Genomic DNA, 26,821 nt, shown 5'->3' on the forward strand with positions numbered 1-26,821 from the left:
AAATCAGGACAAAAGCTCTTCACAAGAGTCTCGAAGTCGCTTCCACGCTCACTTCCCTCAGCCAACACTCCCTCCCACCCAATGTGTACTCGAATCCTAAATAAAAGGTACTGCTTGGCACATCAAGCATACACATGCACATACATATATACATAAACATACATATAGACATATAGATGTAGATATATAGAGATACAGACATGCCGAGATGTAGACCTATGTCTGCGAATATGTGAATAGGAATGTACATTCTCACACGTGTGTCTGTACAGAGGGAGATGCATGAGTTCTGAAGGTACAGCGGGTTTTGAGGATAGTTTCGAAAGCGGCGGTACCAGGCTGAGAATTCCAGTTCGAGAAGTCACAGATAGTCGCGTTTGTCGTTTCGGAAAGAAAGACAGTCGTCCTCTCGGCAGCTGTAGATGCGTGCGCCGAATGCGCTTCTTTCAGTCGATCTTGAAAAGACAACGGAAATAAGTGAGTTGCGAGACACACAGGACGAAGTTCCTTGCGATTCTTGTGCTCGAGTACCCCACTGGACTGCTTAAGACAGGGAGCGTGTCGTAGTTCGTGAAGGAAATAACGGAGGCGAAAGAAAAGAGGCCAAGAAATTCGAATCGCGACTACGCAGGACACGACGCACGCGCTGCGCGTGATACGTTTACACTCGTGTTTGTGACTTTCACGGTTTGAGGTGTTTCTCGGTTTCTCGCATCTCGTTTTTAGCGCGCGTCCTCTTGCTTTATTCCCAGCAGTGGATGCCTCAGCCCGCATCGAGAAAGAAGATGGGCGACAGCACCCAACAGGTCTTCACGCACCGCCTGCTCTCCTAGATTTCAAGCTCTCCCTCAGCCTTCACTTTTGCACCTGTCTCTGTTTGCCAGGGCATATGCGGCTTATATTCGGATGTCAGCGGGTTTTCCAGTTCCGCGTAGAGAGACGCCACCCTTGAGGAGTGCTGTGGAACTCGCCAGCGCAGCTCTCTCCTGGATCGTCAGTCCAGTGCTCGCGTTTGGCCGAGGGCCTTCATACCCAGTTCAACCGTGTGACAGTCAGCTCACTCTGAACGAGGCGGGGAGGCTCGGCATGTCTCTTGCCGAGTGAAACCGAAGAACAGACTGCCTGTGCTGTCAAACCGCTGGAGGCCTCGAAGGCCTCTGAAGCCGCTTGAGTCTCTCACACTGCACGAGGCTTCTGACAACGTAACTGAGAGGCGCGAAAGGTGGAACAAAGAAATCTGGATTCCCGACGCTCCGGGCGAAAGACGTCTCCGGAGTGTTCCTTACGATTCGCACAGTGTGTCTTCGCCTCTCTCGCTGAAACATTCCTTTCTAAAACTCTGCACAAAACGTCTTTTGCGCAAGCCTGGAGTTGTCTGCCAGACGAAAACACGAGATTAATGCGTCGTGTCGAGTCGACAGCTGAAAAACGAAAGCAAAGACGAGGGAAACTCGAGCCGGGGCCCGCAGCCTCGACCTGTCAGGGGTGCCCCGGACTGTCGGAAAGTCGACAAGAACAGATGCACGGCTGAAAAAGCAGAAAACATCGTGAAAACGTTGACGGAACACACAGCGGGGCAGCACCCAGGAGGTGCAGCGCGGAGCAGCGAGCTGCTCAGAGACGGAAAGGCAAAAGCAGGCAAGAAGAAAAAGAAAGAAGCCGAAGGAAAGCGAAACTCCGTCCTTCGTCGCGGACAAGGAGGCGGGAGTACGACGCGGCCCCCGTCTGAAGCCCAATCGTTTTTGCCCATTCTTTGTCGACAGTCTTGTTCTTGTCTCTTATCTTCTCGCAAGCGCGCTTCGTCAACGGTCTGATCTCCGTCTTTGCCGTTTCCTGCTGTCCAGCTTCTTCGCCCCGTCTCACCGGTGACTGCCTTCTCTCTCTCTTCGCATGCATACTGTCAAATTCTCTTGAAGATCTGGAGGACGTCCTCGTCGGCGAGACGGTGACCTGACACAAAAAATCGGAAACCAGGCATGCCGCGCGCAACTGTTTTCAAGAGCCACACAACCCTGCAAATGCCACAGCATGGAGCAGTTAACCGTCGGAGGCGCACACGAGGTTCACGCTGATTCTTTACTCTTCTCTAAGCAGAGGGGACAAGACAGAACGTCGCCTCGCGTATGGAGAGAGGGGCGCATCTATGGAGAGGCTTGAGGGGTGCGCGGACAGTTTGGACAGCGCGAGAAAAGAAAACGTAAACCTCGAGAGTGGCCGACTGGGCAGTGAGACCGCCAGCCGCCAAGAAGACAGCCGACGGAGAGCGAGCTGAAGAGGAGACCCGCGGGAGATACCGGCGAGACGAAGCAGACAGAGGCAAGAACGAGAAGCTGGCGAGGTAAGAACACGCGAGAAGCGGCGGAACAGGGCCGATCTTGGACCGTGGACTTGGCCGCATTTCCGAGTTCTCTCTGTTGCACAGAAAGACCTAAAACGCAGGTGCGGCGTCGACTGGAGTCTTGTTCCCAGGCTGAGAGAGGCGAGAAGGCAACGACGAACAAGGATCGACAGAGCGAGAGTGACTCTCTTTTAGATTGCGTGTCACATGCAGTGAAAACGCGAAAACGACGGACTTAAGCCAACGTGCTGAGGGCTGTGTTTCGCGCTGGAACCCCAGACGAGCGCGAACTTGAAGTCCTTCAGAAGTTCCTTGTGGATCATCGACACAGCTGTCTCCACTGTGCAAGGCCCTGTGGTGAGAAAACGGCAAGGCGCAGAGTGAGAGCACCCTGAGGCGCGGCGAACGAGAAAGGTAACTGGCGAGGCGCGACCTTCCCACTCAGCGAAACGTCGAGTGAACGCGCCACCTCAACTGCCTCCGTGTTTCTTGGTCAGACGAAGTAGAAATTCAGAAACAGATCTGTTTTGACCAACAACAGTCGAGAAAGCCATTGACATGAACAACAACGAAAACTCTCAAAGTCCACAAAGAGATAATCGAAGAGACGTAAGGACTCACGCGTGCTTCTCTGAGGCTAGAGAGGTGAACATGCAGCTTTCCCCGCACAAACAGCTATGTCTAGCGACAGCAGGCCAGAGAGACAGCCCTACCTTTACACACATATGCATACAGACATTGGACTTGAAAAAAAAAAGAAAACAGCAAAGAAGGAGAAACAAGCCCCATTTCAGAAAAACATGTATATACATATGACAGTTTTCTATATATATAAATATATATATGTATATATACATATATGCATGTGTGACTATATATATATATATATATATATATAACGAGCAAGTGTAGGCGAGTACTGAGATGGGCGTCGAAATCACAGAATATCCCTTCTTGATGAGGTGAGTTTCAGTGTAGTACCTCGTTGCTCTGTCATGACGACAGGGTCTTCGAAGTCAGGAAATTGCCCCTTCTTCTTCGTGTACACCCTCGAAATGCCAAGTTCCTCCCAAATGCGCTCTTTCAGCTGCTCGAGGTTCCACAGGGCGCTGCTGCTGATGACGACGCTGTAGGGTCTGATGAGGGTCAGGACAAGCGAAAGAGACAAAGTGAGGAGGGGGAGGATTGAGAAAACCCGCGGACGAAACAGAGAGAAGCAGCCAGAGAAAGCGGAACAGCGGACGTTCAAACCGGGCGAAGAGGCGTCGAGAAATCGACAGAAAGAACAAGCGAGGGAGAAGCCTGGACGGAGAAGGAAAAAGCGAGAACACGCAACAGGGAAGAAGAGACAGACAACAGAAAGAGAGAATGAGATGCAGAAAGAGCGAGAGGTAGAACGCGAAACGGACGAAGAAGAGAGAGAGAGGGGGGGAGAAGGCGAGAGAGACGGCGAACGACGGAGACTGCAGAACTCAGAAACTGAACGAGAAGAGTGAGGACAGGAGCCACAAGTGTAAAGCAGAGTGAAATGCATCTAAAGCCATCGGCAGCCTGCGGGATATGAGACGCAGCTCTCCGGAACGAACACGACCTCAAAGAGATTTCCCTAACGCCGAACTGAGAGTGTTGCTGTCTGTGCCAGAAGACACCCGAGAAGTCGCGCAGCGATTTATCAAAGACGAATCCCGAAGTATGCAGGAAACGCGATGCGGTACGTGGACTCTCAAAAGAATAGTTTGCGACTGGGAGCCACAAGGGGCGACGCCAGGCACGATCGTTTACCTTCTCGCAATCTTATCGATCTCGTCCAGAGGCAGCATGTCGACCTTGTTGTACACGTAGATGCAGCGAACATATTTGCGATTGCCTTCCACGACGTCGATGAAGTCGTCCGCCTAGAGCGGGAAACGACGCAGGAAACGCAAAGCATAGACAGATGCCGAGCGACGGCAGTGCCACGAGACGAAAAGCAGAGAAAGCAGGCAAACGAACGCAGGTAGCGCGAAGCACAAGAGACGAATCCGTAGTGGAGACACAGAGAGAATCGCTTCTCATGTATACACAGATATATATATATATATATATATGTATATATATCTGTGTGCGCATATATGTATAAATGCATATACATATATATCCATATCTATCTATATACATTTATGTATGTATATATATATATATATATATACGTTAGATCGATGTCTGAAACTGTTTGAAGGTCGACGAAGACGCCACAGTGAAAGGTTGAATTATAGTTGACATTCTAGAAGGTGTCTCCGTCAGCGACTAAGAAATGCTGAAGGCGAATGTATGAAGCAGACGTCGGCGGAGAGACTTTGAACTGCAGAGAAGAAGGTGGAGAGGGAGAGCGAAGGCGTTGTAGCAAGTGAGGAGGAGGCACACACTTCTTTGCATTTCGACGGATCTACACAAATATCTGCTCGACCGTGCAAAAGGCAAACCAGAGCGCGCCTGTGAAGGCAAAACGTGACGAGGCGAGTGGCGGCTGTGACTGTCACTCCTGCACGTGCTAAGAGCGCTGCTCGGGTGTATATACAGCGCAGGCTCCGACGCAAGCAAACGAACGAGGGGTACGTCTGGGTTGTTGCTTGCCCCAAGAGCAGCAAACAGGGATGGGCGGAACGTTCCAAAAAGAAGCGAGAACCGAGGCATGTGACGAGGATTCAACATAGGCGCGGCTACAGGACAGGAACGTCGGAGGCGACAGCGAGACGGAAGAAAGACGAGAGAGAAAAGAATGGAAGAAGAGGGTGCAGAGAGAAAAGACGAAATGACAAAGAGGCCTACGGAGCAGTCTTCGCGAATAACGACGTCGGCATTGAATATTTTGTATTCCTGCAGGATTTGTTGAACGGTCTTCAGATTCAGCTGACACACACACGTGCACAAGCAAATCAGCAGGAAACGACGAACCTTCACCTCAAGAGAGCAAGAGACGCAAAACGCAAAGCCATATACCCGATAAACTGACATGTCTGTCCCCGACAGCGACGCCCCTCACAGCGCACTGCGCCCCACCATTTTACCGGCGCCACGAACTGTCCAGATGACATTTTAAAGGCATTGGAAATCGCAGGAAGACGTGCATGCAGCGTTGCTAAAAGCGTCGGCGCAACGCGCGATCAGAACGGCGGAGAGCTCTCGGCCGTTCAGCAACTCGTCTGGAAGTCTCGCTTTAATCAAAGTCAACGCCACAACCATCATCTACACTGGTTGACAGACAACGTCGGCCCACATCCATATACACACAAATATGTATTAGTACAAACCCGCTGCTGCATACCAATATACAGACATGTTTACACATACCCGGAGACAGAGGTCCACGCATTAATCTGCGGAATGTGCATCTTCAGAGATTCTCTATGATGTGTGTATATACATGTATATATAAATAGATACACAAGCGTATCCAGACGCGGTTCTTGTATGCATATATATATACATATATATATATATGTTTTAACATGTGGAGGAATGCACGCGTCGCCATGGGCATTGTGTGTAGGAGACTTGAGAGGAGATGTCTGCACAGAAAGGGGGGAAGAGCAAATGAATGGAGGGAAGAGCCTCTCAGCGCCCCAGGCGAGTGGCCTGAATTGCACCGTGCGTAGGAGCGGCGAAGAATGGACGCAGACGAGAAGAGGAGAGAGAACACAACCAGCAGCTCTTCTTCGCCTACCCGGGGGCACGGTACGGTAAAGTTCACCGTCAAACCTCCTCCCTTCTTGACGCGCAGCGAGATCTGAAGGAAAACGAGGGAAACCACTTCCAGAAACTCGACGTGGAAGCAAAGAGCCGCAGACACAAACAGCTCTATTCGCTCTCAGACGCACACGCAGAGACACAGATGGACTGAACCTACCGATCCTCTACATCTACCGGTGGATGTTGTGCATGTTCTATTCCACCCATATATATATATATATATATATATACATGTACGTAGCTGTGTGTTTTTGCACGCGTAAAAGAATGGGAACTACATCTATGCGCGTTTATCGATCTGCAGCCAGATCTGTCTACTCTTATCTCATAGATGTCTACCTACAGATCTACGTCTATCGTATATATCGATGTCTCTATACAAATCCATAGACAGATAGATGCAGATACACACGCACACATGCATATGTACGTATATATATATATATATATATATATATATATAAATATATATATATATATATATATATCTGTGGGAATCAGATATATGTAGAACAAGGCGTGCCGCTTAGCCCTGGCGTCTGTTTCAGCGCGTTCGACGAGGCGCGGGCGAGAGCGAGTGTCACCCGCAAGTCACGTTCGCGTATCTAGAAAGAGAAAAATCAAACGACGCCGACATGCGTCCGACGAGACTCTCTCCTCACATTTGGTGGGCGCTTGTTGAGGCGAATGCCGACCGCCTCGAGCTCCCTACAAACAGGACAAAATTTCAGTCCTCGCTCAACTGGCGAAAGTCAGTCAGAGACATCGGCGGGGCGAGATAGTCACTGAACTCTCCAGCGGCCCCGACGGAATACTTCGACACAGATGTCGATAGACGCCGACGAAGAAATGTGCAGATAGATATACTGAGATTCATGAAAGGCTAAACAGAGATACACACATGAATAGCGATGTCGACACGGAAATAAGAGGGATACATAGGCATTGATAGATGCAAATAGAGATATATACATATAGATAGATAGAGATAGACAGATAGATACAGAGAGCGGGGGATAGACAGACACCTATAGATAGATAGATATAGGTATAGACGAGGCAGAGAGAAAAGAGAAAGAGAAAGCGATGAAGCCGAGCGAGGAAACAGGAGGAAAACGGGGGTCCGCATGGGGAAGCATCAAGGATTTTCCAGGAGGTGTCTACAGAGACTCTGTGACCTGCTTAGCAGAAAAGAAGGGGAAAGAGCAAAGTAGCCGCGACAGGAAACAGACGCGAAACGCGCGATACGAGGCAGCGAGCCAACGTGAGGGAAAAAGGAGAACCAGAGAGAACACAGAGAGAGAGGAAACACAGAGAAAACAACAGGAGAGAGGTGACAGCACCTGACAAGAAGTTGTTGCTGTCGATCATCTTTGGTCGCGTCGAGGACGACGAGAATTAAATCGCAGCTGTGTGCCACAGCAATCACCTGAGGGCGAAAATGAGAAGCAGTCGGGCAGTGCTCAATATGCTCGGGCTGTTTCGAGTCTCCCGCGGTCTGTGCCTTTCCCGTTCGTCTATCTGTCATTTGCTGGCGAGGAACCACAGATGGGTGTTGCTCTGTTGTCTCTCTCTATCCCCTCATCCGTGCGTTGTCCTCTGCACTCTTTTCTGTCCCTCTGCGCTCGCGGTTCCTCTCTCTCTGGCGCAGCGTCTCCCCCACAATTCCTCTGCGGGGGGTTTACCTGTCGCCCTCTGCCGCGGCCTTCAGCTGCGCCTTCGATAATTCCAGGCAAGTCCAGTAGCTGGATCTTCGCGTTGTTCACGTAAAACACTGACGGCTGGCAGCACAACGTCGTAAACTCGTAGGCTCCTGCGCCGCAGTAACCGACGTATGTGCACAAATATGCATGCATTTGGGAATGCACAAGAAACCTGTCACGATAAAAACAGATCACTGCGAGAAAGAGGTGAGTGCTTGCGTGGGCGACACCGTGTTCGCCGGCCGGCCGCCTTTTGAGTGACGACTGCAGTCGAGAGCAAACGGTGTGTTTCGCCTCCCGCACGCAACGCCAAGCCACTCTAACTCTAGCTGCAGCGAGTGCCGACCGTGATGCCAGGAGAGCACATGCACAATGGCTGGTGCGTCAATATAACGACAGGGCTACACACACCCTGACTGAAGAGGCTCGCTGCATCACTCAAGCACTGAAAAGGACCCGACATAGCTGTACCGACAGTTCGGAAGTCATCACTGCAAAGTCACTGTTTCTCGCACACTGGGAAGCCGCGCGGGGGGGGGGAGGTACGGGACATCTACGCGGAATGGTCCGAGCTCCACACTGGGCAAGGAATTCAGACGAATTCCGCCGTGTCTTCTGTCATCTGAAGAAAGCATCGACGCGCTTCTCCGCCTCACGAATCGAAACCTCAGACCTTCAGTCCTCTGCACCGCTTGCAGAAAAAGCTCTTACCGACAGCCGAGAGCTGCTTTACAGAGTCTGTGCCCGCAGACGTCCCAGACGCTCCCACCGTCATGGCGCTCGGCTGAGAAGACGTCGCCGTCAAGGAATTCAGCAACGTCGACTTTCCAACAGACGGAAATCCAATCATGCATACGCGCGCATCTCCTTGCCTGCATCAACATGTGTCATACGGAGTCACGCATGCACAGGAGATACATCATGGATCTACACACAGCATCAACATAATCGACTAGGTAATCAAATACATATACAGGGAAATGGACAGATGCATAATCAGCGAAGACACTGAAGTCAAGGAAGTCAGAAAAGTCGACCCTCCAACAGACGAAAATCCAATAACTCATACGCTTGCGTCTCCTTACCTCTGGGCAACATGCTGCAGGCACACCTGACAGATCATATATATATATATATATATATATATATATATATATATTTAAACGTACGATTTATATTATGTATTTTATATACTAAATATATATGTAAATATCCGCAAACGTGCAATTGAATGCATGATTTGGAAACTCAGTCGACGCAGGAAGGAGACCAACTAGCCGCACCGCCGTAGAGAAGTCACGCGTGCGAAAACGACGCAAACAGGGGCAGTCCCGTTGCCCGGATCCGCGCGTAAGGGACGCAGAACGTGAACGTGATATAGCGCAGGTTTTTCTGGGAACGGAAGCTCGCACGTCTCCTACCTGGCCACGTCAAATCCGTCGCCCTTGCCGCCTCCAGATCCCTTTGGAGGGTCAAGGAGCTGCGAGCGAAGCCGCGCGAGTTTCGCTTTCAGTCCGCCGAGATGGTGCTGAAACGGCAGAAGATCCAAGGACGAAAGCACGGAAAAGGGCGTAAACACGGAAGGCAGGAACGGTGAAGAAGGCGAAAGAGAGAAACCTTTTACACGGAAAGAGCTGCCATGACACCGGCTCGGGAGCCCCCAAAAAGCTGATGTATGCGATTGAGGTGCGTTCGTGTCCCACTACCTCGTCAAAGCATCTCAGATGAAGGCGCGAGTCTTTCAGGGAGTTCATTCCCAGCTTGTCTCTGTGGCGATTGCTGGTGCTCCCTCAGGCGTTGCTTAGGCCGTTCGGCGTACCTCTGTGGCTTTGTTCTTTTGAGTGCGGGCCATTTCGGCCTCAATTTCCTTGATACGCTGAGCGGGCAGCGCAGAAGCTCGACACAAAAGAGCGGATGGGAGAGGCTCGCGGCAAACAGGAAGGGGGTTCTTGACACGAACAACGACGCACGGCGACGCAGAAAAAGCAAGCAGTGTGACAAAGAGAAACGGCGCACAAGAATAGCACCCTCGCCGCAGAGGCGTAGCTCCAGGGACGCCGGCGCTGACGGGACCGTAGGCAACATCGGGTGTACATACGCTCGAGAAAAACCGAACCGACACGTAGTCACAGTGACAACACTCGACTGCGGCTTTCTTGTTTCTGCACGGTCTGTCTCTGCGGCTACGTTTTTGTTAGAAGGAGAGTGCAGACGATCAGCGTTGCGCCAGGATGGGCTTCGCTTAGACACAAGAACACGTGAAACGCAAATGTGGAGCTGCGCCTCGAGTTGCCGGCTATTTGCTGGCGTCTGTGAAAGTACACGAAGGACGGAAGCGAAGGAGACAACTGCTTTGATTATTGTCCTGTCGATGCCTGCGTGCCGCACTCAGGCTCTCTTGCCCAAAGAAGTGAAGTGTATCTAAACTGAGGAAGCCCTACCTCTAGAATCCCCATCGTGGAGCGTGTGTAGTGAAGAGAAAGCCGCAGCGACTAGAGGAGAGAGGACAAGCGAGGAGGGGCGTTTCTTGAGAGCGACCAAAGAAGGGAGAAGCCAGCGGCTCGAATCCCTTCGAGTTCCGGTTTGCACAAGCGGAAAACGGACAGAAGAACGAAAAGGAAAAAGCTGCGTGCGCGAATCCACGCGACCGGCTATCCTTTTGAACTGCTGCTGCTTGCGTTGTAGCCCTGGGCGGTTGCTCTGGCAGGAACAAGAGAAACAGTGTCTCCTCAGACGTCGACTGTGTCGCTGTTTCACTGTCCGACTACTGTATAGAATCTGTATTCGTCCTCTAGTCTCCCATGCTGTCCGCACCGTCTTTGTAAGGAAAGAAGTGGACGTTTTCGGGGAGTCCTTGGGAAATCGACGTCGCAGGAGCCCGGGGGAACCGCAACCTTCAACCACGAGTCCAGAAGACAGATCCGCGGGGCCAAAAGTTTCAGCAAAGCACCAACGACCGCATAGGTTCGAAGGCCGAACACTTAACGTTTACGGAACTTGAGGTTGACGAACAAGAAGAGAAACGTGCAGAAGGTGTGCGTTGGTAGGGACGCAGGGGGCTCTACGAAGGCGATATACAGAAGCAGTGCAGGAGAAAAAACAGTTCTGTGTAACTGAAATCGCAGCCCCGTCTCGAGATCGTGGACAGCAAGAGTCGCCGGCACAAAATTTAGAAAGGAACTGGGGAAAGCCGAGGAGCAGGCGGTAAATCGATCCACATCAGGAAGAAGGCTGTAGGGAGTAAGATGCCGGTCAATGTCCTTTGCAGAAATTCCTTCTGCACATTCAGAGTCTGGGTAACAGCGGCATCAGGTCGGCCGTTGAGAAAACTCGAATTATCGAAACAGATCCACCAGAAGAGGGAACAGGCTCTGGTAGAGCAGAAAGATAACCGCAGAGGACACCTCGATGCGTGTGCGGAGACTGTAGACGCGCTGAGGCACGCAGTCATCAACCATGGAGTAATCGAAATGAGAGTAGCCGAACAAATTAAAAGCAAGAGGCAGCTGGCAGCACTGAACTGTACTGCCGACTGAAGCAAAAAATCCTAAAATTGCTGACACATGCTGTCTTTTCTACTTTGCATGTGAGGCCGGAACGACGCATGCAGTTTTCCGCTCCAACAGCCTATGAAAGAAAAATTGCATTCCCCAGAGAAAATATAGATAACTTAGTGTATCTAGGACAGTCTCAGTTTGCCGTTTTTGCTTTTCGCCGGAGCATCAATTTTAAAACCGGACTTTAAGCGCGCTTGCCGAAGCCGTCCTGGGTTCGACCCTTGCGTGCGTTTGATTGCAGAGTGGCGGGGGAGTCCTTTGTTTGCAGATTGTACCGTTACATTCAGCGGCACGCCGTTGTATTCAGTGATCTTCGGTGTTCACGCTGGTATCGCTCAAACTCAATAAACATTTCTGTGTACAGAACACGATTAACTTCGGAAAGATAAGCCACTGTCAGTCGTATACGCGAGCTGGGTTGAGACTGCCCCGTGCCTCTAATGCTCCGTACCACGACTCTTCTCAGTTTGTTGAGTTTTACCCGTGGGTCACTCCAAGCTCTATGAGATTACAGCAATACACGGAAAACCGGGAAGATTCAGCAGCTGAAGTGCGACGTAGTTGAACCTCGCAGGCTTCCAGTGCCTCTCTTTTGGGAACTGGCGAATGTCGACGAAAGTAAACAGTACAAAATGATTCCTTAGTGGAGAGGCGCACGTGTGATGTATGTGTGCCACGGTGTAGCTGAAGAATTTTATTCAGTGCGGTGCTTCTCCGATTTGTCCACTGGTAGCGAAAGCATGAAACATGGCGCAGCTGTGCATCCGCTTTCTGGCTCAGCTGCTGTTTGTCGATTCAGCGCAACTGACCGTTGCGGGCTACCCTACTTGGCGCACCTTTTCTAGCATGAATGCATAGCATTTCAGCAAAGCGAGGCATATGCAAACTGCGAGGGTGATTGCTCTGTCGCAGCTTTTAAGTAAAGTCAACCACAGGGTGCTCATTGCGGAACCAAACTGCCACAGTAAAGTCGATACCCTCTTGGAACAGCCTTGTAAACTCGAATTTCGGCTGCGCTGCGCCTTACTTTTTCACAGGCAGCAGGCTTTTAATGGCATTCGGTCAATCACTGCAATTGCCGACGTTTGCGAAATCTACAGTCTCTATGGAGGTCTAAAAGCTGTAGACGTCTGAGAAGTATAGGCGTACTGGGAAGAAAGAGAAGGGGAGTTTTTGCCAGCGTACAGAATTAGATCGGCACTGTCAACGAAACAGTATAGAGGTCGCCACGTGCTGTCGCACATGGAGCTACAACCCGGAAGGGGCTGTCATTGCTTCCCATATTGTTCGAGAATTCTTCAGCTGTCAAAGGCCCGAAGAACCCGTTTATGTTCAGTCATGGAACCCCCAATGGCATCTAAATGCTGAATGATGTATCTCTTTAGTTGTCCCATGAAAGGAGGAACTGGAAAAACCTGATGTAGGCCCAGCCGCGTGTCCTCTAGTAGTAATTCGGAAATCAGTCCTTGAAACTGCCTGCCCATAGCTGCCTTAGCGCGTTGATTAAAGCGGTTCCGTCACCGGGTAACGTTCGAAAAGCGTCTTCTAGCTCGCTGAGTGCTGCCTTGCTGAGAAATCGCCCATGCTCGCTAGTTCAGCGTCGAGGCCGTGCACGCTCGAAGGTCGTCATTCTTTCAGAGCTAGCGCAAACGAAGAGAGAACCAAACCGACAAAAGCCGCCACTTCTCGCAATCCTCTAGTGGTGAAAAACTTCTTCGGGCCCGGGATGTTCTGGTCAGCGGCTTTACCTGCCGCCAGCCCGGTGTAGAGCTGTAGCTGTCGGACCACGCAGTCTTTACCAGCATGAGAGATCCCACTCGAAATTCGTTTGCGAGAAAGCAAAAACGACTTCATCTCAACAACAGCCATAGTGACCTCTGGCCCGCGAGTGGCGTCCTCCGGCGCGCATCACTTTCGATATGGCAAACAGTGGAGAGCCACACCTCCTTGTGCCACTGCAGTCTTTCTTCGGCAGGGCGAGTCGCTTCGGGGCCGCTGACCTGAGCAGCGTGTGGGATTGCTGACCAGAAGCAATCTTTGGAGGATTTTTGCTTCATCGAGAATGGTGCGCATCCCCCGTCTCAGGATGAAGCCATCAACTTTGGCCGACCGCATGGACTTGGTGGCGCTTGGTACTGGCGGCAGTGAAACTTCGAGGCGGCTGTTGGTGTCACATAGTCGGAGGTCTGACCAGCAGCTACAATTTTCTACATCTCGTGGGCTGTAATCCCGGAACGCGGAGGAAATGAGTCTTTTAGGCAAAGGACAAGAGTGAGCGGAAACGACGGCTTCCGTGCAGGATGACTAGGCAACCGGATATGCGCCGATACCGAGGAACAACGTCAGTTAGCTTGGAGCTCGAAGAAGACGACTTCGATCCATATCTCTAGTTACTGTATCACATGGTGGAGGAGAGGAGTCACAGATTTTGTGTGGTCACACAACGCCGCCAGGCAAGCTTTTTCCCAGCGTCTGCGACGAGTCAGAGCCCGGCACTCCATTTAATACTGGAAATCACCAAGAACTCTGAAGTGCCCGTCTCAACAGCAGAAATCGGAAAATATGGAGAGACCCCATCTCCCGCGAACTGCGCGCCTTAGGTATTATGGTGAATTTCGCGGGATTAAGTGGCACATTGTATCACGACACTTTCCACGCTTTCACATCTGTGTTTCTACCGCGCCACCGTCACCATATCTTACGACACACACTGGCCTGTGGTCCTGAACAATCGGCGTGGGCGCCTTAAAACCGCTCCCGTGCCCTTACCCGGATTGTTGAGTTACAAGATAGTTCAGCATCCATTTTTTCAGTCTACATCTGTTAGCCTGTCAACACGTGTCAGCCCTGCTCGCCAATTCACCGCTTTTGAGACCCCATCGTGTTTGCCCGCCCAGTGGCATTTTGGTTGTGATAGTCCTTCCTGCGCAAATCCAGCTTGGTCGGGGATTACAGGAGGCCGCCGATGTTGTCTTGCGGCCTGACGGCCAACCACTTCGGTGCTTTAGGATACCTCAGTCAGCACCAGTTGCCTCCGGCTGATCCCGTGCAAGCCACCCGGGCTAAGGAAGGCACTAATTGGTGACTAGAATTAAAAACCCTCAAGGAGCAGCGTCCCGCATTCCATATCGTCCAGCCTTAATGACGAAGTGAATGCTACTCGATTTAGTACAGATGAAGCAGCTTCAAAGTGACGTCGACCTCAACTGCGTTTCAACAAACAAAACTCATTTGACCGTCAATTATCAAGGCCTGAAAGGAGGCTTCCGTTCGACTTCAATCGTTTATCCATACGTTTCATCCTTGTGTGTGCTACCAGCCCTCGCCCTTTACAACCATTCTCCCAGTTTGCCAAACAGGTTCTCCGGTGTCAAGGCAACCGTTATTATTTCCGGGACATGAAGGTGGGAGGGTTGTACGCTGGTCGCCATCACCCGGACATCGAATACTTCCGCTCGTAGCTTAAGCCCCTGCGGCGGACCACTCAAATTTCGCCATATTACTCTATCGGCTATGTTCTCGTTGGTCACTACCGATGTCATATAACACAGCTAAACGGTGAGGTTCCACGATGCACAGCACTCTTGTGGGCGTGAAAGTCTCCTTCGCTCATCCTGTTGGCCATCAGTCGGACTACCACACACGGGTTATCGCCGGCATTTCCCAAGAGTTCGAAGTTGTCCACAAGCATTCGAACATATAGGAAAGCGTAACCAAAGCAACCAGGGAATTGAAGGTGGAATCAGTTTTGGAGGGAAGGTCGATGAATCGGCAAGATATGCCCCTACAGCATGGATGTAACCACAGTGACTGCAATTGTGGCGAGTGTGTTGTTTCGGATGCATAACTCGCTCTCCTGCGGAGTCTGATTCTTTGATTGAGAGTAATAGAAGAATCAGCTATGCAACGCATGGGTTTTTCGATCTCTACGAAAGCTTCGCAGATTTCTCGAGTGTTGCACATGACCTTGTGTCTTTTTTGGACTGCTGTGGATGCTGACTACACGACATGAAGACTAGAGAGTAACGTCTGGGACAGCCGAGACCTCTTGAGTCTTTCAGAAGCACCACTACTAGAGACCTCCCGTTTAGTTTTTTCACGCGTTATGCATCCTCACCTTTGTATGTGCTATCCGCTTTGCCACTTGCTGCTTCTTTTCGCGCGAATTCACTGTCACTTTACGGTTTCCCTGTTACCCTGAGGCATCTGGCTTGCATAGGAAGCTCAGTCACGTAGAGAGTTTCGTTTATTAGTCATTCTGCGCATGGATTATATTCAAGAGTGCTGACTCTCTGACAGGGCACGACGTTTCTGCCATGAGGTTCATTTTAACCGGCGTAGTTGCTGTGGAGACAGCAAAGAGAGTCCTATAACTCGGAAATATGCCGCAGCAGAAACAGATGTGAGATGGTTGCAGTTCAACAGAGCGATAGAAGCTAGCAAAGAACCTGATCCATCCATACGCGCTGTCACTTCTACGATTTGTCCAGAGCCACAACCAAATTTTCGTCCTTCGTTGCGGACGCGTGATGGATCCACCGTGACCAGCTGAGAAAGTTCAGCGTCTGCAAGTGGCACACGTATCTCACAGGCCATCGCAGGAGTGCCGCCAACGTCGGCGCATAAGAGACCCACTAATCGAGAAATTCCATCAGCATGAAAATCGGACACCTGTGGATAAGGAGGGGCGACAAATGTCTCGGCGGCGAAGTCGCTCGAGGGCAACCAGATCCTCGGGTTGGCGTCACAGCCTGCGTTTATTGACGACACCTGTTTGCCAGAAATGCTTCTCACCGTGGTTCGGGCACTGGTTTTCTTCATGCCCTTCGCACGAGAGTCGGTTTCGACAGAGGCGCTTCCTGCGGAAGTTGGTTTCATGATGCCCTTGGAGGGTTCCCCGCCTGAACTGGAGCTCACAGTCCCCGGTGATCCTGAGCCACTTCCCGCCAGGTATCCTGATATATCTAGTCCTTGCCGGAGGGCTGCCTCCATGTCGCGTAGACTATGTATGGCTGTTTCACGCCATTCGGCTACATACTGATTCGTGAATTCCTCCTGCATTGCCATTTGGACGCCTGGAGCCTCGTGCAGCCTGCCATGATGAAAGCAGCCTGTGACAATTTGGTGTGTCGGCCAGGGTGTGTTTGATGCCTCGGATACCTCCTCGGGATGCACCCTCAGAGGCACAGAAGCCTTGATGCGCAACGTGCCTGTCCCTGACATTAGACCATGTCTCCAAGTTCCTTCATAAGACTGTTCACCGTTGGCCCATGTATAACGTCCCCAACCGTGGAAAAGACCGTTAAACACCTGCCCATCGAAGGAGTCTCCGCTCTCGAACTTTATAGTTCCTCTTGCGAACTGCCCGTCGCGCCACACTCCCGAGCAGCTGTAGCTCCCTCTTGTGTAGCTGCCCTTTCCGTGATATGTGTATTCGAGGTTCTTATTTCTCTCCACAAGCTTGTATTCGCCAACATATGTACCCCCGTCTGGAAATTTAATCGTGCCACAGGGCAAACCCTCCGACGGTCTCGCGGTGATCTCGCCGTTGCTGTCCAAATGGCTCGGCACTGGAACAGCTTCTGCCATTGTCATGCTAGCTCAAGGCGTTTGCAGAGTATCAGGGAGTGCCCGGCCCTGCCGAAGGACTTTGCGAAAAATAGGGCTATCAGAGTAGTGGCTGTTGCAGCGGCATCACAGAAATGATGTAAATGCTAACCGGTTCCGGAGGCGACAGCTGGTTTCGCGTGTGACAAGAATCGTCGGGCAAAAGCGTTCAGACCGTGTGGGGCCCCCAATCGTTTCGCGGAAATTTTGGGTCACAACCGGAGTACGTCCTCTGTTTTGACCCACAGTTCCGCCGAACCTGGAGTCCGTCATTCTCACCAAAATTCGACTTCATTCTCGGATGCCGCAAACCGCGATTCTATCAGATCTGTGTGGATGTCACGCCAGGGCAAAGTTTTCTGGAATCCAGACTGTTCTGTTTAAACATCATGGCAATCGCGAGTATAGCGTTTGGATACAGGGTGTAGTTTGAATGTGTCACAACGGAAGCGGTTATCATCTTTAAGAGGTCTGTTGGCGATCCTGGCACCCGTGTACAGCCCGAACCCGTGTGGGAAACAGTATTCACCATGTTGTGTTCCGTGTGGGAAACGGTGTAAGTGGAGGTCAACGAAGCAGCTGCAAAGATAACATCTGCTTCACAGTAGCAATACAGTCTGACACTGATGGTTGAGGTGGCTGTCTCTTCGTTTAGTGGAAGTGAATAGTGTCTTCAGAGACGACGAAGTCGCTACGTCAAAGAGGCACATTGATGGTGGTTTGCTTTGCTGACGATCGCGTTCAGCACTGTGTTTAGAGTCTGAAGAGTTTGTCGAGGAGGGGGAAAATGCCATCAACGATGTTACAAGCGGCGTGGTAGAAGGGATGTTGTGTTCGTTGACGCGGTGTTCGTTCGGCAGATACATAGGAAAGACAGCACAAGAAGAGAGCAGTGCCACTTATGCTGGAGTGAGTCCGTGCATTTACATGCGTTCGATTTCGGACGTGGCCACGAGTATTCATACGCAAGGGTCCTGCGCTCTTTTCAGGCACGACATGGAGACTGTTCCGAGTCAGCCACGACTCTCTGCAAAATGCCACCACAAACCTTTCTATCAGTCCACGGTTTTCGCAGCGTAACGCGTGGACCCTAGTCACCAGTGCTTTTAAAAATGCGCTCTAAAATGTTTTCACCGGCTAGAACTAGACACTGTGTTTCTGTGGTTTTCTGTGATACCCCCCGAACAGGGTGTCACCTTGTGTCCCACTCAATGTAGCCTCCAGTAGCAACACACAATTAGGTCGACTATCGTATAGACTTTTCGATGTGTCACCATGTCGGTCGTATTCGTTCAGAGCAGGAGCAAGTCCTGATTACAGTGATAAGGAGAATTCTCCGACGATGAGTATGTCGCGGCGGGAGGTATCCAACTTTATGCTGAACTGCACTGACAGTCTGGTGTTGTGATTCACGTTTCGTGAAATACGCAGCAGAACGGCAGTCAGGGATACGGGGCTGACTTAATTACCCGTGTGAGCATTCCCAGCTGTTGTTGCGTCCTCGCGATAGCTAACATCATCCTGTGACGTGCTACCATCAGGTGACTCCGTTGGTTCTTTCGGGTCTGCCGAACGGCTTTGAAGGAACAAATTGTCGTCTTGGGGCTCTGGCGCACTGCCTAGCTGGTTGCTGGGTAACGCGTCCTTCGTAGTGTTCAACACATTTGTGGATGGTGAAAGGGCAGGAAAGCCTTCCAAAAGAGGCTCCCCTTTGTCCATCTGTTCGTACTGTTTGTCCGTCAGTGGGAACGCAGGAGATGGTGCCTTGGTGCTGGTTGAACTCTCAGATCCAGAAAGAACTGCGTCCTCGATTGGCTGCCCGATTGATGAAGACTGGCTCGCTTCAAGGTCGTTCTGCTTTCTCAGCAGCCATTCAGTCACTTGCGCATTGGTGAGAGGTACTGTGAAGGATGATAGACGACTCTCCGACGGAGAGGCTTGGCCAGCTGCTCCGCCTTCAAGCCCGCCAGCTGTACTAAGCAGCGATGACAGTGGATCGTCCTTTCCCTGTGGTTCTACGTTCCACCCTGTCACTATTGCATTAGACGGTGTCAGGAGCAGTGCTAGACCATCTTGAGGACATGAAGAAGCAAACACAATAGGACTCACAGCTACATGTTTAGGGCACAGGCAGAAAGCGCGCGATGCCATCTGATACACTGGTACAGCATCATGGGTGGAGGGGACAGAATGATCTTCCTATTTCTACGCGCAGCTGTGCGGAAGCACCCAGGTCTGTAGCACATGGTGTGTGACTTCTGTACTGCACTGGCACCCGAGTTGCAGGGGTGAAACTATTTCACCGCTTCAGTAGTCGGAATTGCGATGACAACGGCAACCTCCATTTGACGAGAATTTTATACTGCTGTACCGAGCCATAGCGACAATCGTTTTCTAAATCCATTACCTGGTTGAATCACGAGTGTCTCACGGGAAGCAAACTCCATCGCGGTTGAATTAGTCGAGAAGTTTCGGCTGACTGTAGCCACTCGGTATGCCCGCACTTCGTTGTCATTTAGCTGAAACCAAGGGTGGCGGGTTGGACACCACAGAAAACGAAAAACAAAAACCGCCAAGTGTGACGCTGGCCAGAACAAAAGTGCAGATCACGGAGTTTTATCACACCACAGCTGGCTATATTAAACTGCACAGCACCAACGAGGTGGCGGACAATTACAACGAGCAATTCAACTGAATTTGCGGGGGCTGCCACTGGAACAGAGAGTTCTCAAATAGTATGTGCTCACTCACACGAAGAACAACAACGGATACTCTAACAAGGGCCTCGAACGGGATGCTGGCCAGGAGAGAGAGAGGAACCATCCTTTCGGTTCCTCCGTTCTCGGCGTAAATGCCACTGTCGTCGCCTGCTGAGTTGACAGATGACGGAGCATCTGAACTTTGCGCCGTATGAGGGATCTGCATCAGTGCTCCCGATGGAAATGTGGAACCTCTCCATCGACGGGCGAATTCCCGAAATTGGGCCGTATTTCCAGTAGATGCAACAAACACATCGCTTTGAGAAGGGTTTGAGACGCTTCCTGGAGAACCGAGCTTCGGCGGGCGCTCGCTCACTGCCAAAACAGAGGAGATAAGCAGTATTGTTTCCGCATTTAAGGGGGCTGGCTATAGTGTAGCTTTATACGCATCCTCGTTGAGAATACCAAAACCACAAATCAACTGGAAATTGTGAATGCAACTGACACTGGTGGCCATCTCTGAGGCCACCAGAAACCACTGATCGCAATATATCTGCGGCTAGCTCCAAACAGACGAAGTAATTCCACAGTCAAGCGAAACAAATGATGTCAGCACGCGGTTACGAGGACGACCTATATCGGCTGCGTAAAACAAATGCCCACGTCTCCCTGAGGCAATGAATTGCAGAACGCCACGATAAATCTATGCAAACATAGTGGAACGGGAGTACATGGACCACTGTTCAGGCGAACATTTCTCCCCAGCAACAGACTATCAAATGCCAATCGAGGTGTCAGACGGCGTTTGTCCATATCCATTTTATGAACTCACATTTGATGGCAGAATACAGGCTGCATCCTCCAGTCAGAGTAGCCAACAGCAATACCACAGTCGAAGCAGCCAGCAGTAGACTTCCTCTCTCCTGCTTTTGCTGTGCTAGTGCCTGTGTCAGATGTCAGAAAAAGTCACCTCACCGTTACACCTTTGGCTAATATAAATATGCCACTGTACCTTTTGGGAACCTAGATCAGTAATGCCGACGCTCTACGGCCGATCATAAAGCACCCGTCACTCGTCTCGGGTGAAATAATGCTGCCGTAAACCATCCTCATCCAGGGGATTGTGGTATACGTGAAAACACCCTCCTACTGGTGGTGGCGAAGCAAAGTGGGGATTCAGCAGTAATATATTTGTAACCGTCACTGCCCAGGTCATTAACGACGAAGGTCAACCGACAACGATCGTGCCTCTCACTCTGCATGTTTTGGAATCTGCTCGAGGGGAGATAGAAAAACTTACTCTCTCTGTGGCGGCTTGTATTTCCGCCTGTGTGTACACACTGTCTGCGTCGCCTTTCTGGTCCTGGAAGCAAGGAAGCCACAACGTTGGCACGCAGCGGAATCGGCACCACACATCGGACTGCTACTCTGGTGGCATCGATTTACTCGTCGCGGCACGTGCTGTAAGCGGTACAAAAAAAAAGTGACCCGTCGGCGGATGATGGAACATGTGTAGACATTTTAGACCAGCCAAGGTGCCAGTCAACCAAGGAAATGCAGTGTGATCGCTCCCGACATATTTTCATACGTCGTCGCAAGCCACATTGAACGGACTATTGTTCTCTTCTAGGGCCACCGCCTTAGGAAACTTCAGGAAACGCCCGCTGCAATAACAGGAGGCGTGATCTTGAAGGTCGGGGCATTCACTAGTCGCCTTAAGCCAGAGCATACCTTGAGGCAGGCAACCACGTTGCGAGTGAAGCTCGAAATTGAACACTGAAGTGGATCATGTGAACCTAGTGGTTCCTGACTCGGTCCTTCCAGTGGAAGGCAGGTGCTTGCGCTGTCGACAGAGCACGCCCGCTTGTCTGAAGGCTTGACGTGCTGCCCGGATTCTGTCATTTTGAAAAAGGAGGGCACCTTGGTGTATTTGGCAACGGTAGCTGCTCTAGAATGGCTTATAGAACAACCATATGGGATCCGCGGCGTGCTCTAGCTGTCTCGTTGGTTTTCTACAGAGATGCAACAGCGTTGCGAAACTGAGTGGACTGAAATTGGAAGACCAGGGTCGTTCTTTCCTCGGCACACGGATACGCACCCGCAATGACTTTCTGCGGGCACCAAATCCGAGGTGAGCCTCCTGAAGTCGCAGTAGGAAGTTAAGTAACTTGATGTTTGCTTCCCGGACAGGAGAGGAATTGCACTCAGGGAAAAGGAGAGGAATACACACAAGCCAACGGCATGTGTGGACACTCGATATGTATTCGGACAACACAACTACGAAACGGTAGTTACATGTTCAGGAGAACGTCATGCGCTGTACATGCCGTGATGCTACGCATTCGCTGCTAAAGTAGGGATGCTTTCCTTGGGCAACAGAGTGCTAGTTATTCCCCCAGTTTAATTCACCGTTCGTTCAAAACGTAGGCGAATAGCGGGAAACCGTATACAGGTAACTTCTCAGTCGCGATCAAGGCACGTACTCCGGGATGTCCTCAGTGCGGGTTGTAAACGCGCTTCGGATGAAAGGTATCCTTCGTCGTTAAGACAGTATTCGTCCTTCGAGCATCAACACAGCCGACATCCGGGAATAACACCGGATGAATAGCGTAGGTTCTGCAACTGGTTCTACTCAAAAATTGGACCGGCTCAAACAGCTGATTAACGGCGCGCCAAGTGACATTTGCATTTCTGGTAGTATACCGCCGACAATTAAGGAAAGGATGACCGTTTTCGGCAGCAATTGCAGATGACACAAACAGGTTTTCCACACACAAAAGGGACAGAGAGTAGAGCCTAAATCCCGTCTCTACAGCTTCAACATCTTTTGTTTCGTTGACACACAAATGCCAGATGAGTTCATAGTCGTACTTCAACTCTCACGTCTCTGCTTGCAGACCGCAAGTATTCGATTCCTCCCGCCCACGCGAGTTTTTGGACGAGCATCTACTTTTCTCCGTTTTTTGGAAACATGGGGATCTCCTTGGTAGATGGAGGCCTCTTTTCTTCATGTGCAGCGTTGCCTTGTCACTCATGCGACAATGACTCGTGATGCAACTTCGTCCGTGGGAAGAGCGTTCGACGACGCATTGATCAGTCGACTCTCCGGGATGATGTAAACTGCCATCATAACGACGCCTCGGGACAACGATGGTAGCTTTTGGCCGCTCCACTGGCTAATTGGTAGAGGATTGTGACTGTCGACTGCGCCTGACTTGAAACGTGTTTTCACGAGCAGACAAAGTACAGAGACAAGGGTTCCGACAAGATCACGGACTGTGCTCCTGCGTATCATGTTACCTCGTCCGTTATTAACACACTTGCGGTAGTCTCCATAGATGCGACAGATCAAACACACCCCATGACGGTGGCGCGCTCGTACCGAGAGGCGTTACGAGCGTATCAATGTGGGGATGGAGAGTGTGCTGTGGCTGCTCGTTGACGACAAATGCATCTGGACAGATGAGCTGGAAGACGTCGCCCACGGCAGGAGCTCCTAGAGATGTCCCAGCTACTCCACATTGCCTGACAGACTTGAATGTTGTTGAGAACGTCTTCGTGAGCTGCACCTTCTGAGCGTGATGCGAATTCTAATTCTGTTGTAAGTTCGTGAACATCATGGAAAGCTTGAGTGGCTAAGGACGCAGCTCGTTTTTCGGTTGTTTCGTCGGCAATCCCAGTGTCTCATCTGTAAACGATTATCGCGACACTGCAAGCCAATCCCGAAATGTCTCCGCATGCCTATCGGACCGTCACAACGTGTCTGGCGCGGTGATGTGGCCGACTGTAGCTCGAGCCTCGGAGTCAGGTAACGTTGTACTGGCCTTTCGATCCGGGCGTCCAGTGTTCAACTTTGTAACCAACATCACGTCACCGTTCAGAATCACAATCAGACTGTACACAAGGGGCCACGATGTTCCTGTTTGCCAAGCAAGAATTACGAGTATCAATGCATATCTGACACACGACTACCGCTTTTTATTCAGTCGTTGACGAGGGTAACTAGACAACTGAGTTACTAGCACTGCTGCATTTCCGATGGAACTTTAACCGCAACGACCGGAAGGCAACTCTGAAGTCTGCTCTCTCACACGAGGCGATCTAGAAGTCCCACCACGCAACTGGAGTATGCTGTTTAACAGCAACATATTTATGGTATTTCAATGGTACATAACGGTGCCGGTACCATACGATATGCTGCAGACTCTTGACCGACTCATCCAATCGATTTCTTCGATGCTGCAATCGTATCCACCATACGGATCTAAGGCTAGAGAAGGCTTCATAGAGAGTTCGGCGGATATACTGGTTATGACTACGTGCCGACCCTCACGTACATCCAAAGTGTGTGCGTGTGCACAGAAGACTTGCGGCAAGACTATCTCAAGGGGCCCGAACTCTTGGTTCCTGTCCTGTGTCACTCTTTCCCTCCTTTTCAGCTCCTCGATGTCGGCATCCAGCTGCTTCACCATGTGACGAATCCTCTCGTCGACCACCTGCTCAGCGAAAAAAACAAATGTGCTTCCACGGTTTTGCACGATATCCTAGAGAACGGGGAGCTTCCTCCGTCAGCCGAAAAACCAGTACGGCTACACCGTCGTAGTCCCTCTAACATACGGACGTTGTCGTTTCGTAAGATCACACTCATGATGAGCGTCTATCGAGTGCCCCCTGTTTTCTGCTTTCCTAACAATAGTGTGCTCGTTTGAGTATTAAAAATGTCAGGCCACAGAGCCGCAGTGCCGGGTGCCTGTGTGGTCGTTTACGTACGAGGCATCACACTTGTCCGGCGTTATGCCCCTCACCTTGGAAACAAGTTCCACCTCACTAGATAACTGGGTGGTCAACTACTTGATAAGTTCATAGCGCATGCCAACAAGAGGTCGCCCACATGTGACCTTCGTAGACGGTGCCATAAACTGACTTGTGAAGGTGTCCAGTTTTTTGCTGTTGCTGTTTCCGATGCAGCTGAAAAATCTGGAGGCGAGCCTGCTTGAAAACTCTTTGACAGGATCAGCGTGGACCATATTCTCAGTGGTTCCTGAAGACGCATGAACAAGAAGACGGTTCTCGATCCCAAATAATAATCGTCGAAATCGTTTTCCAGAGTAACGCTGGTACTCCAGGGACCACTGAAAATATCTATCGTTCACCCCAACAGGGGGGAGACAAGGTAGACCACACCATACTTGACAGAGCGCCAAGCGTTGTCATTGTAAAAGGGGGGTTCCAACTGCTTGAGGTGGCCACCGGTGAAACAGACTCCACTGGACGTTCGACGATTCCGCTGCAACCGTAAGATGCAACGATAACAGGATATGCCCCCTGGTAAACCAACAAATCTCAAAACGCACCATGAAGTGGCACGGGGTAAATTATAAAACGCGTTCGTTTACCGCACGTCATGGGCCAGGGTACGCGGGCGCTAAAACCAGCTTGAGCGGCCGACACCTACAGACACTGAGCACCTCTCCAATGCTTATCCAAATCTGAAGGAGCGCTCACTTCTCAACACCATTCGGAGATCGCCTGCAGCATCACATGCTGGTCCAAGCTGCCCCTCTTGACTAAGCAGATGCCAGACGAGGTCATCGACGTCAAGCATGTCAAAAGAATGTCCGTGGGTGTTGTCTGCTGGTTCGATAAACATGTCGAAAACCTGTGATAAGAATGTCTCGCTCACTTCCATGACTGCAAACCACAGCATGAATATCTCGCGCAACAATGATTCGGAATACGGCAGAGGCAAGTGTTCTGGATCTCACGCGCCTCACAGACTCGGCTGCCAGCGGCCGTAGTGACCTCCACCCTGTCAACTCGCCAAATCCGTCACAGATGTGTATCTTCACTATAGAGTCACTGCTGAACACATGTCACTCCAGCTCACCTGGATCTGTGAAGGCAGCGATAAATTGTTGCCTCGTCAGTTGGGGACCAGAAAGATCAAACGCATCGGCAATTTCCTCTGCGCAAGTCTTTCTGCGGAAAACGGGCAGTGCCCGAGCAGTTCCAATTTCTTCGTTTACAGGCTGGACAGCCTTGGCTGTACGAGTCTGACAGTGAAATTTGTATTCTGGTTGCCTCAGGTTATACCGGTCCGCTCCAGGCAAAAGGAAGTTGGCAACGTATTTGAGTGGAAGCCCCGACGTCATTGTCGTAACCGCTTGTTAAGGCAGGTTTCCTCTGTATTTGTTTACTCCCGTGTAAACGTCGATCAGAGAACACGAGAGAGCTTATTCTGGCACTTCTCGAATCAGGATTCTGTTGTGAAAGAAACGACACGCGTGGAATGCGTGCCAAACTTTGAAATGCGATTTCTTGTATTTCAGCCTCAGAGACGAATATTCTTATAATCTACACCGAGCACGCTTGAGGGCAGATTCATGCGAAACTGACGTGCAAGACACGCGTGCGCGTAAATTCCTGGAGGCGCTGCCTCCAAGGGCTAGGCTGCCAGCGTGAGTTCGGTCCGATGGGCTCTCTTCGAGCTACAGGCGTCTTTGCGAGTCGTACGGATTGACTAACGTTCTGCTTTCAACAATGCGTGGCCACTGCGGAGAACGTTCTATTTGTGCAGCTGAATGAGCATCGTTGACAGCGTAGCTATCAGTCACCGACTGAAATGTGTATAAATGAGCCATCTGACGGTTGATGGGGTTGAGACACGTGACTCTTACATTAGGTTTACAGCGTTAGCCGCAGCCCTAACTGAAGACGACAACACTGCCAACTCGGGTCATGCAGTGAGTGTAACGATACTGTACAGTATCGGTGTGTGATTCACAATATGCGCTCGACAAAGAAAAAGCGTTCACACACGGTTCAAGCAAACCGCCGGAGGTCTAGCCTTACACACAGAGACACCAACGGATAACGGAGGAAAACAGAAGGAAGAGACCGAATTCTGTGATCCCATAGCTGCGCCGAAAGTGTCTCGTTGGGCTCAGGTGCACGATAAAGCGATCTAGAACACCACTGCGAAGTTCAAGTCGACGTCCGACCAGGCTGACCAAAACATCTGGCATGTGTATCTCCTCGAACGGAAACAAGAATCTATTCTCCCCTAGACCACAGCTCATCCCGTCGGACACCCGAGTAAGCCAGTACTAAGTGACTGTCCTTCTTCACACCGCACTGCCAACCGTGCGCCTGTGATCAGCGTGCAAAACCACGCAGAAGCCTGTTTTA

At 50.9% G+C, this 26,821-nt stretch overlaps 4 protein-coding genes across 4 annotated transcripts; all 4 read right to left on the reverse strand.

Moving 5' to 3' along the window:
- Window positions 1–1,900: 1,900 nt before the first annotated feature.
- On the reverse strand, window positions 1,901–10,556 carry TGME49_233260 (GTP-binding protein, putative; the record flags this gene model as incomplete). Its single annotated transcript, XM_002368144.1, has 13 exons — window positions 10,212–10,556; window positions 9,590–9,646; window positions 9,192–9,298; window positions 8,482–8,642; window positions 7,753–7,880; window positions 7,411–7,496; window positions 6,730–6,775; window positions 6,042–6,104; window positions 5,147–5,227; window positions 4,121–4,233; window positions 3,320–3,474; window positions 2,574–2,690; window positions 1,901–1,950 (listed from the first exon to the last, which is right to left on the reverse strand). Exons 1-13 carry the CDS (start codon window positions 10,224–10,226, stop codon window positions 1,901–1,903), a joined length of 1,179 nt encoding a protein of 392 aa, XP_002368185.1. The 5' UTR covers window positions 10,227–10,556.
- Window positions 10,557–15,650: 5,094 nt separating this feature from the next.
- On the reverse strand, window positions 15,651–16,916 carry TGME49_233270 (MORN repeat-containing protein; the record flags this gene model as incomplete). Its single annotated transcript, XM_002368145.1, has 1 exon — window positions 15,651–16,916. One exon carries the CDS (start codon window positions 16,914–16,916, stop codon window positions 15,651–15,653), a length of 1,266 nt encoding a protein of 421 aa, XP_002368186.1.
- Window positions 16,917–17,653: 737 nt separating this feature from the next.
- Window positions 17,654–22,500, reverse strand: TGME49_233280 (hypothetical protein). Its single transcript, XM_018780356.1, has 6 exons — window positions 21,365–22,500; window positions 20,934–20,996; window positions 20,466–20,577; window positions 19,686–20,008; window positions 19,342–19,453; window positions 17,654–19,006 (listed from the first exon to the last, which is right to left on the reverse strand). The coding sequence occupies exons 1-6, from the start codon at window positions 21,533–21,535 to the stop codon at window positions 18,396–18,398; spliced, it is 1,392 nt and encodes a 463-aa protein (XP_018636786.1). The 5' UTR covers window positions 21,536–22,500; the 3' UTR covers window positions 17,654–18,395.
- A 1,277-nt stretch (window positions 22,501–23,777) lies between these two features.
- On the reverse strand, window positions 23,778–25,994 carry TGME49_233290 (hypothetical protein). Its single transcript, XM_002368147.1, has 4 exons — window positions 25,521–25,994; window positions 25,139–25,324; window positions 24,439–24,674; window positions 23,778–24,129 (listed from the first exon to the last, which is right to left on the reverse strand). The coding sequence occupies exons 1-3, from the start codon at window positions 25,783–25,785 to the stop codon at window positions 24,481–24,483; spliced, it is 645 nt and encodes a 214-aa protein (XP_002368188.1). The 5' UTR covers window positions 25,786–25,994; the 3' UTR covers window positions 23,778–24,129; window positions 24,439–24,480.
- Window positions 25,995–26,821: the final 827 nt, after the last annotated feature.

This window comes from Toxoplasma gondii, chromosome VIII (assembly GCF_000006565.2).
Source record: "Toxoplasma gondii ME49 chromosome VIII, whole genome shotgun sequence".
NCBI lineage: Eukaryota > Apicomplexa > Conoidasida > Eucoccidiorida > Sarcocystidae > Toxoplasma > Toxoplasma gondii.

Bases quoted from the DNA above. Each gene is read 5' to 3' on its own strand.
- TGME49_233280 (XM_018780356.1), bottom strand. From the start codon at position 21,535: ATGACAGAATCCGGGCAGCACGTCAAGCCTTCAGACAAGCGGGCGTGC. The intron at 20,578-20,933 runs GTAAGTTTTTCT...CATCTGACACAG, and splicing joins TACAAGCCGCCACAGAGAGA to GCACTAGCACAGCAAAAGCA. The intron at 19,454-19,685 runs GTGAGTGAGCAC...CCTTGGTTTCAG, and splicing joins TATCCGTTGTTGTTCTTCGT to CTAAATGACAACGAAGTGCG.
- TGME49_233290 (XM_002368147.1), bottom strand. From the start codon at position 25,785: ATGACGTCGGGGCTTCCACTCAAATACGTTGCCAACTTCCTTTTGCCT. The intron at 25,325-25,520 runs GTGAGCTGGAGT...TGTGGTTTGCAG, and splicing joins CGCTGCCTTCACAGATCCAG to TCATGGAAGTGAGCGAGACA. The intron at 24,675-25,138 runs GTGAGCGCTCCT...ATGCGTCTTCAG, and splicing joins TCTCCGAATGGTGTTGAGAA to GAACCACTGAGAATATGGTC.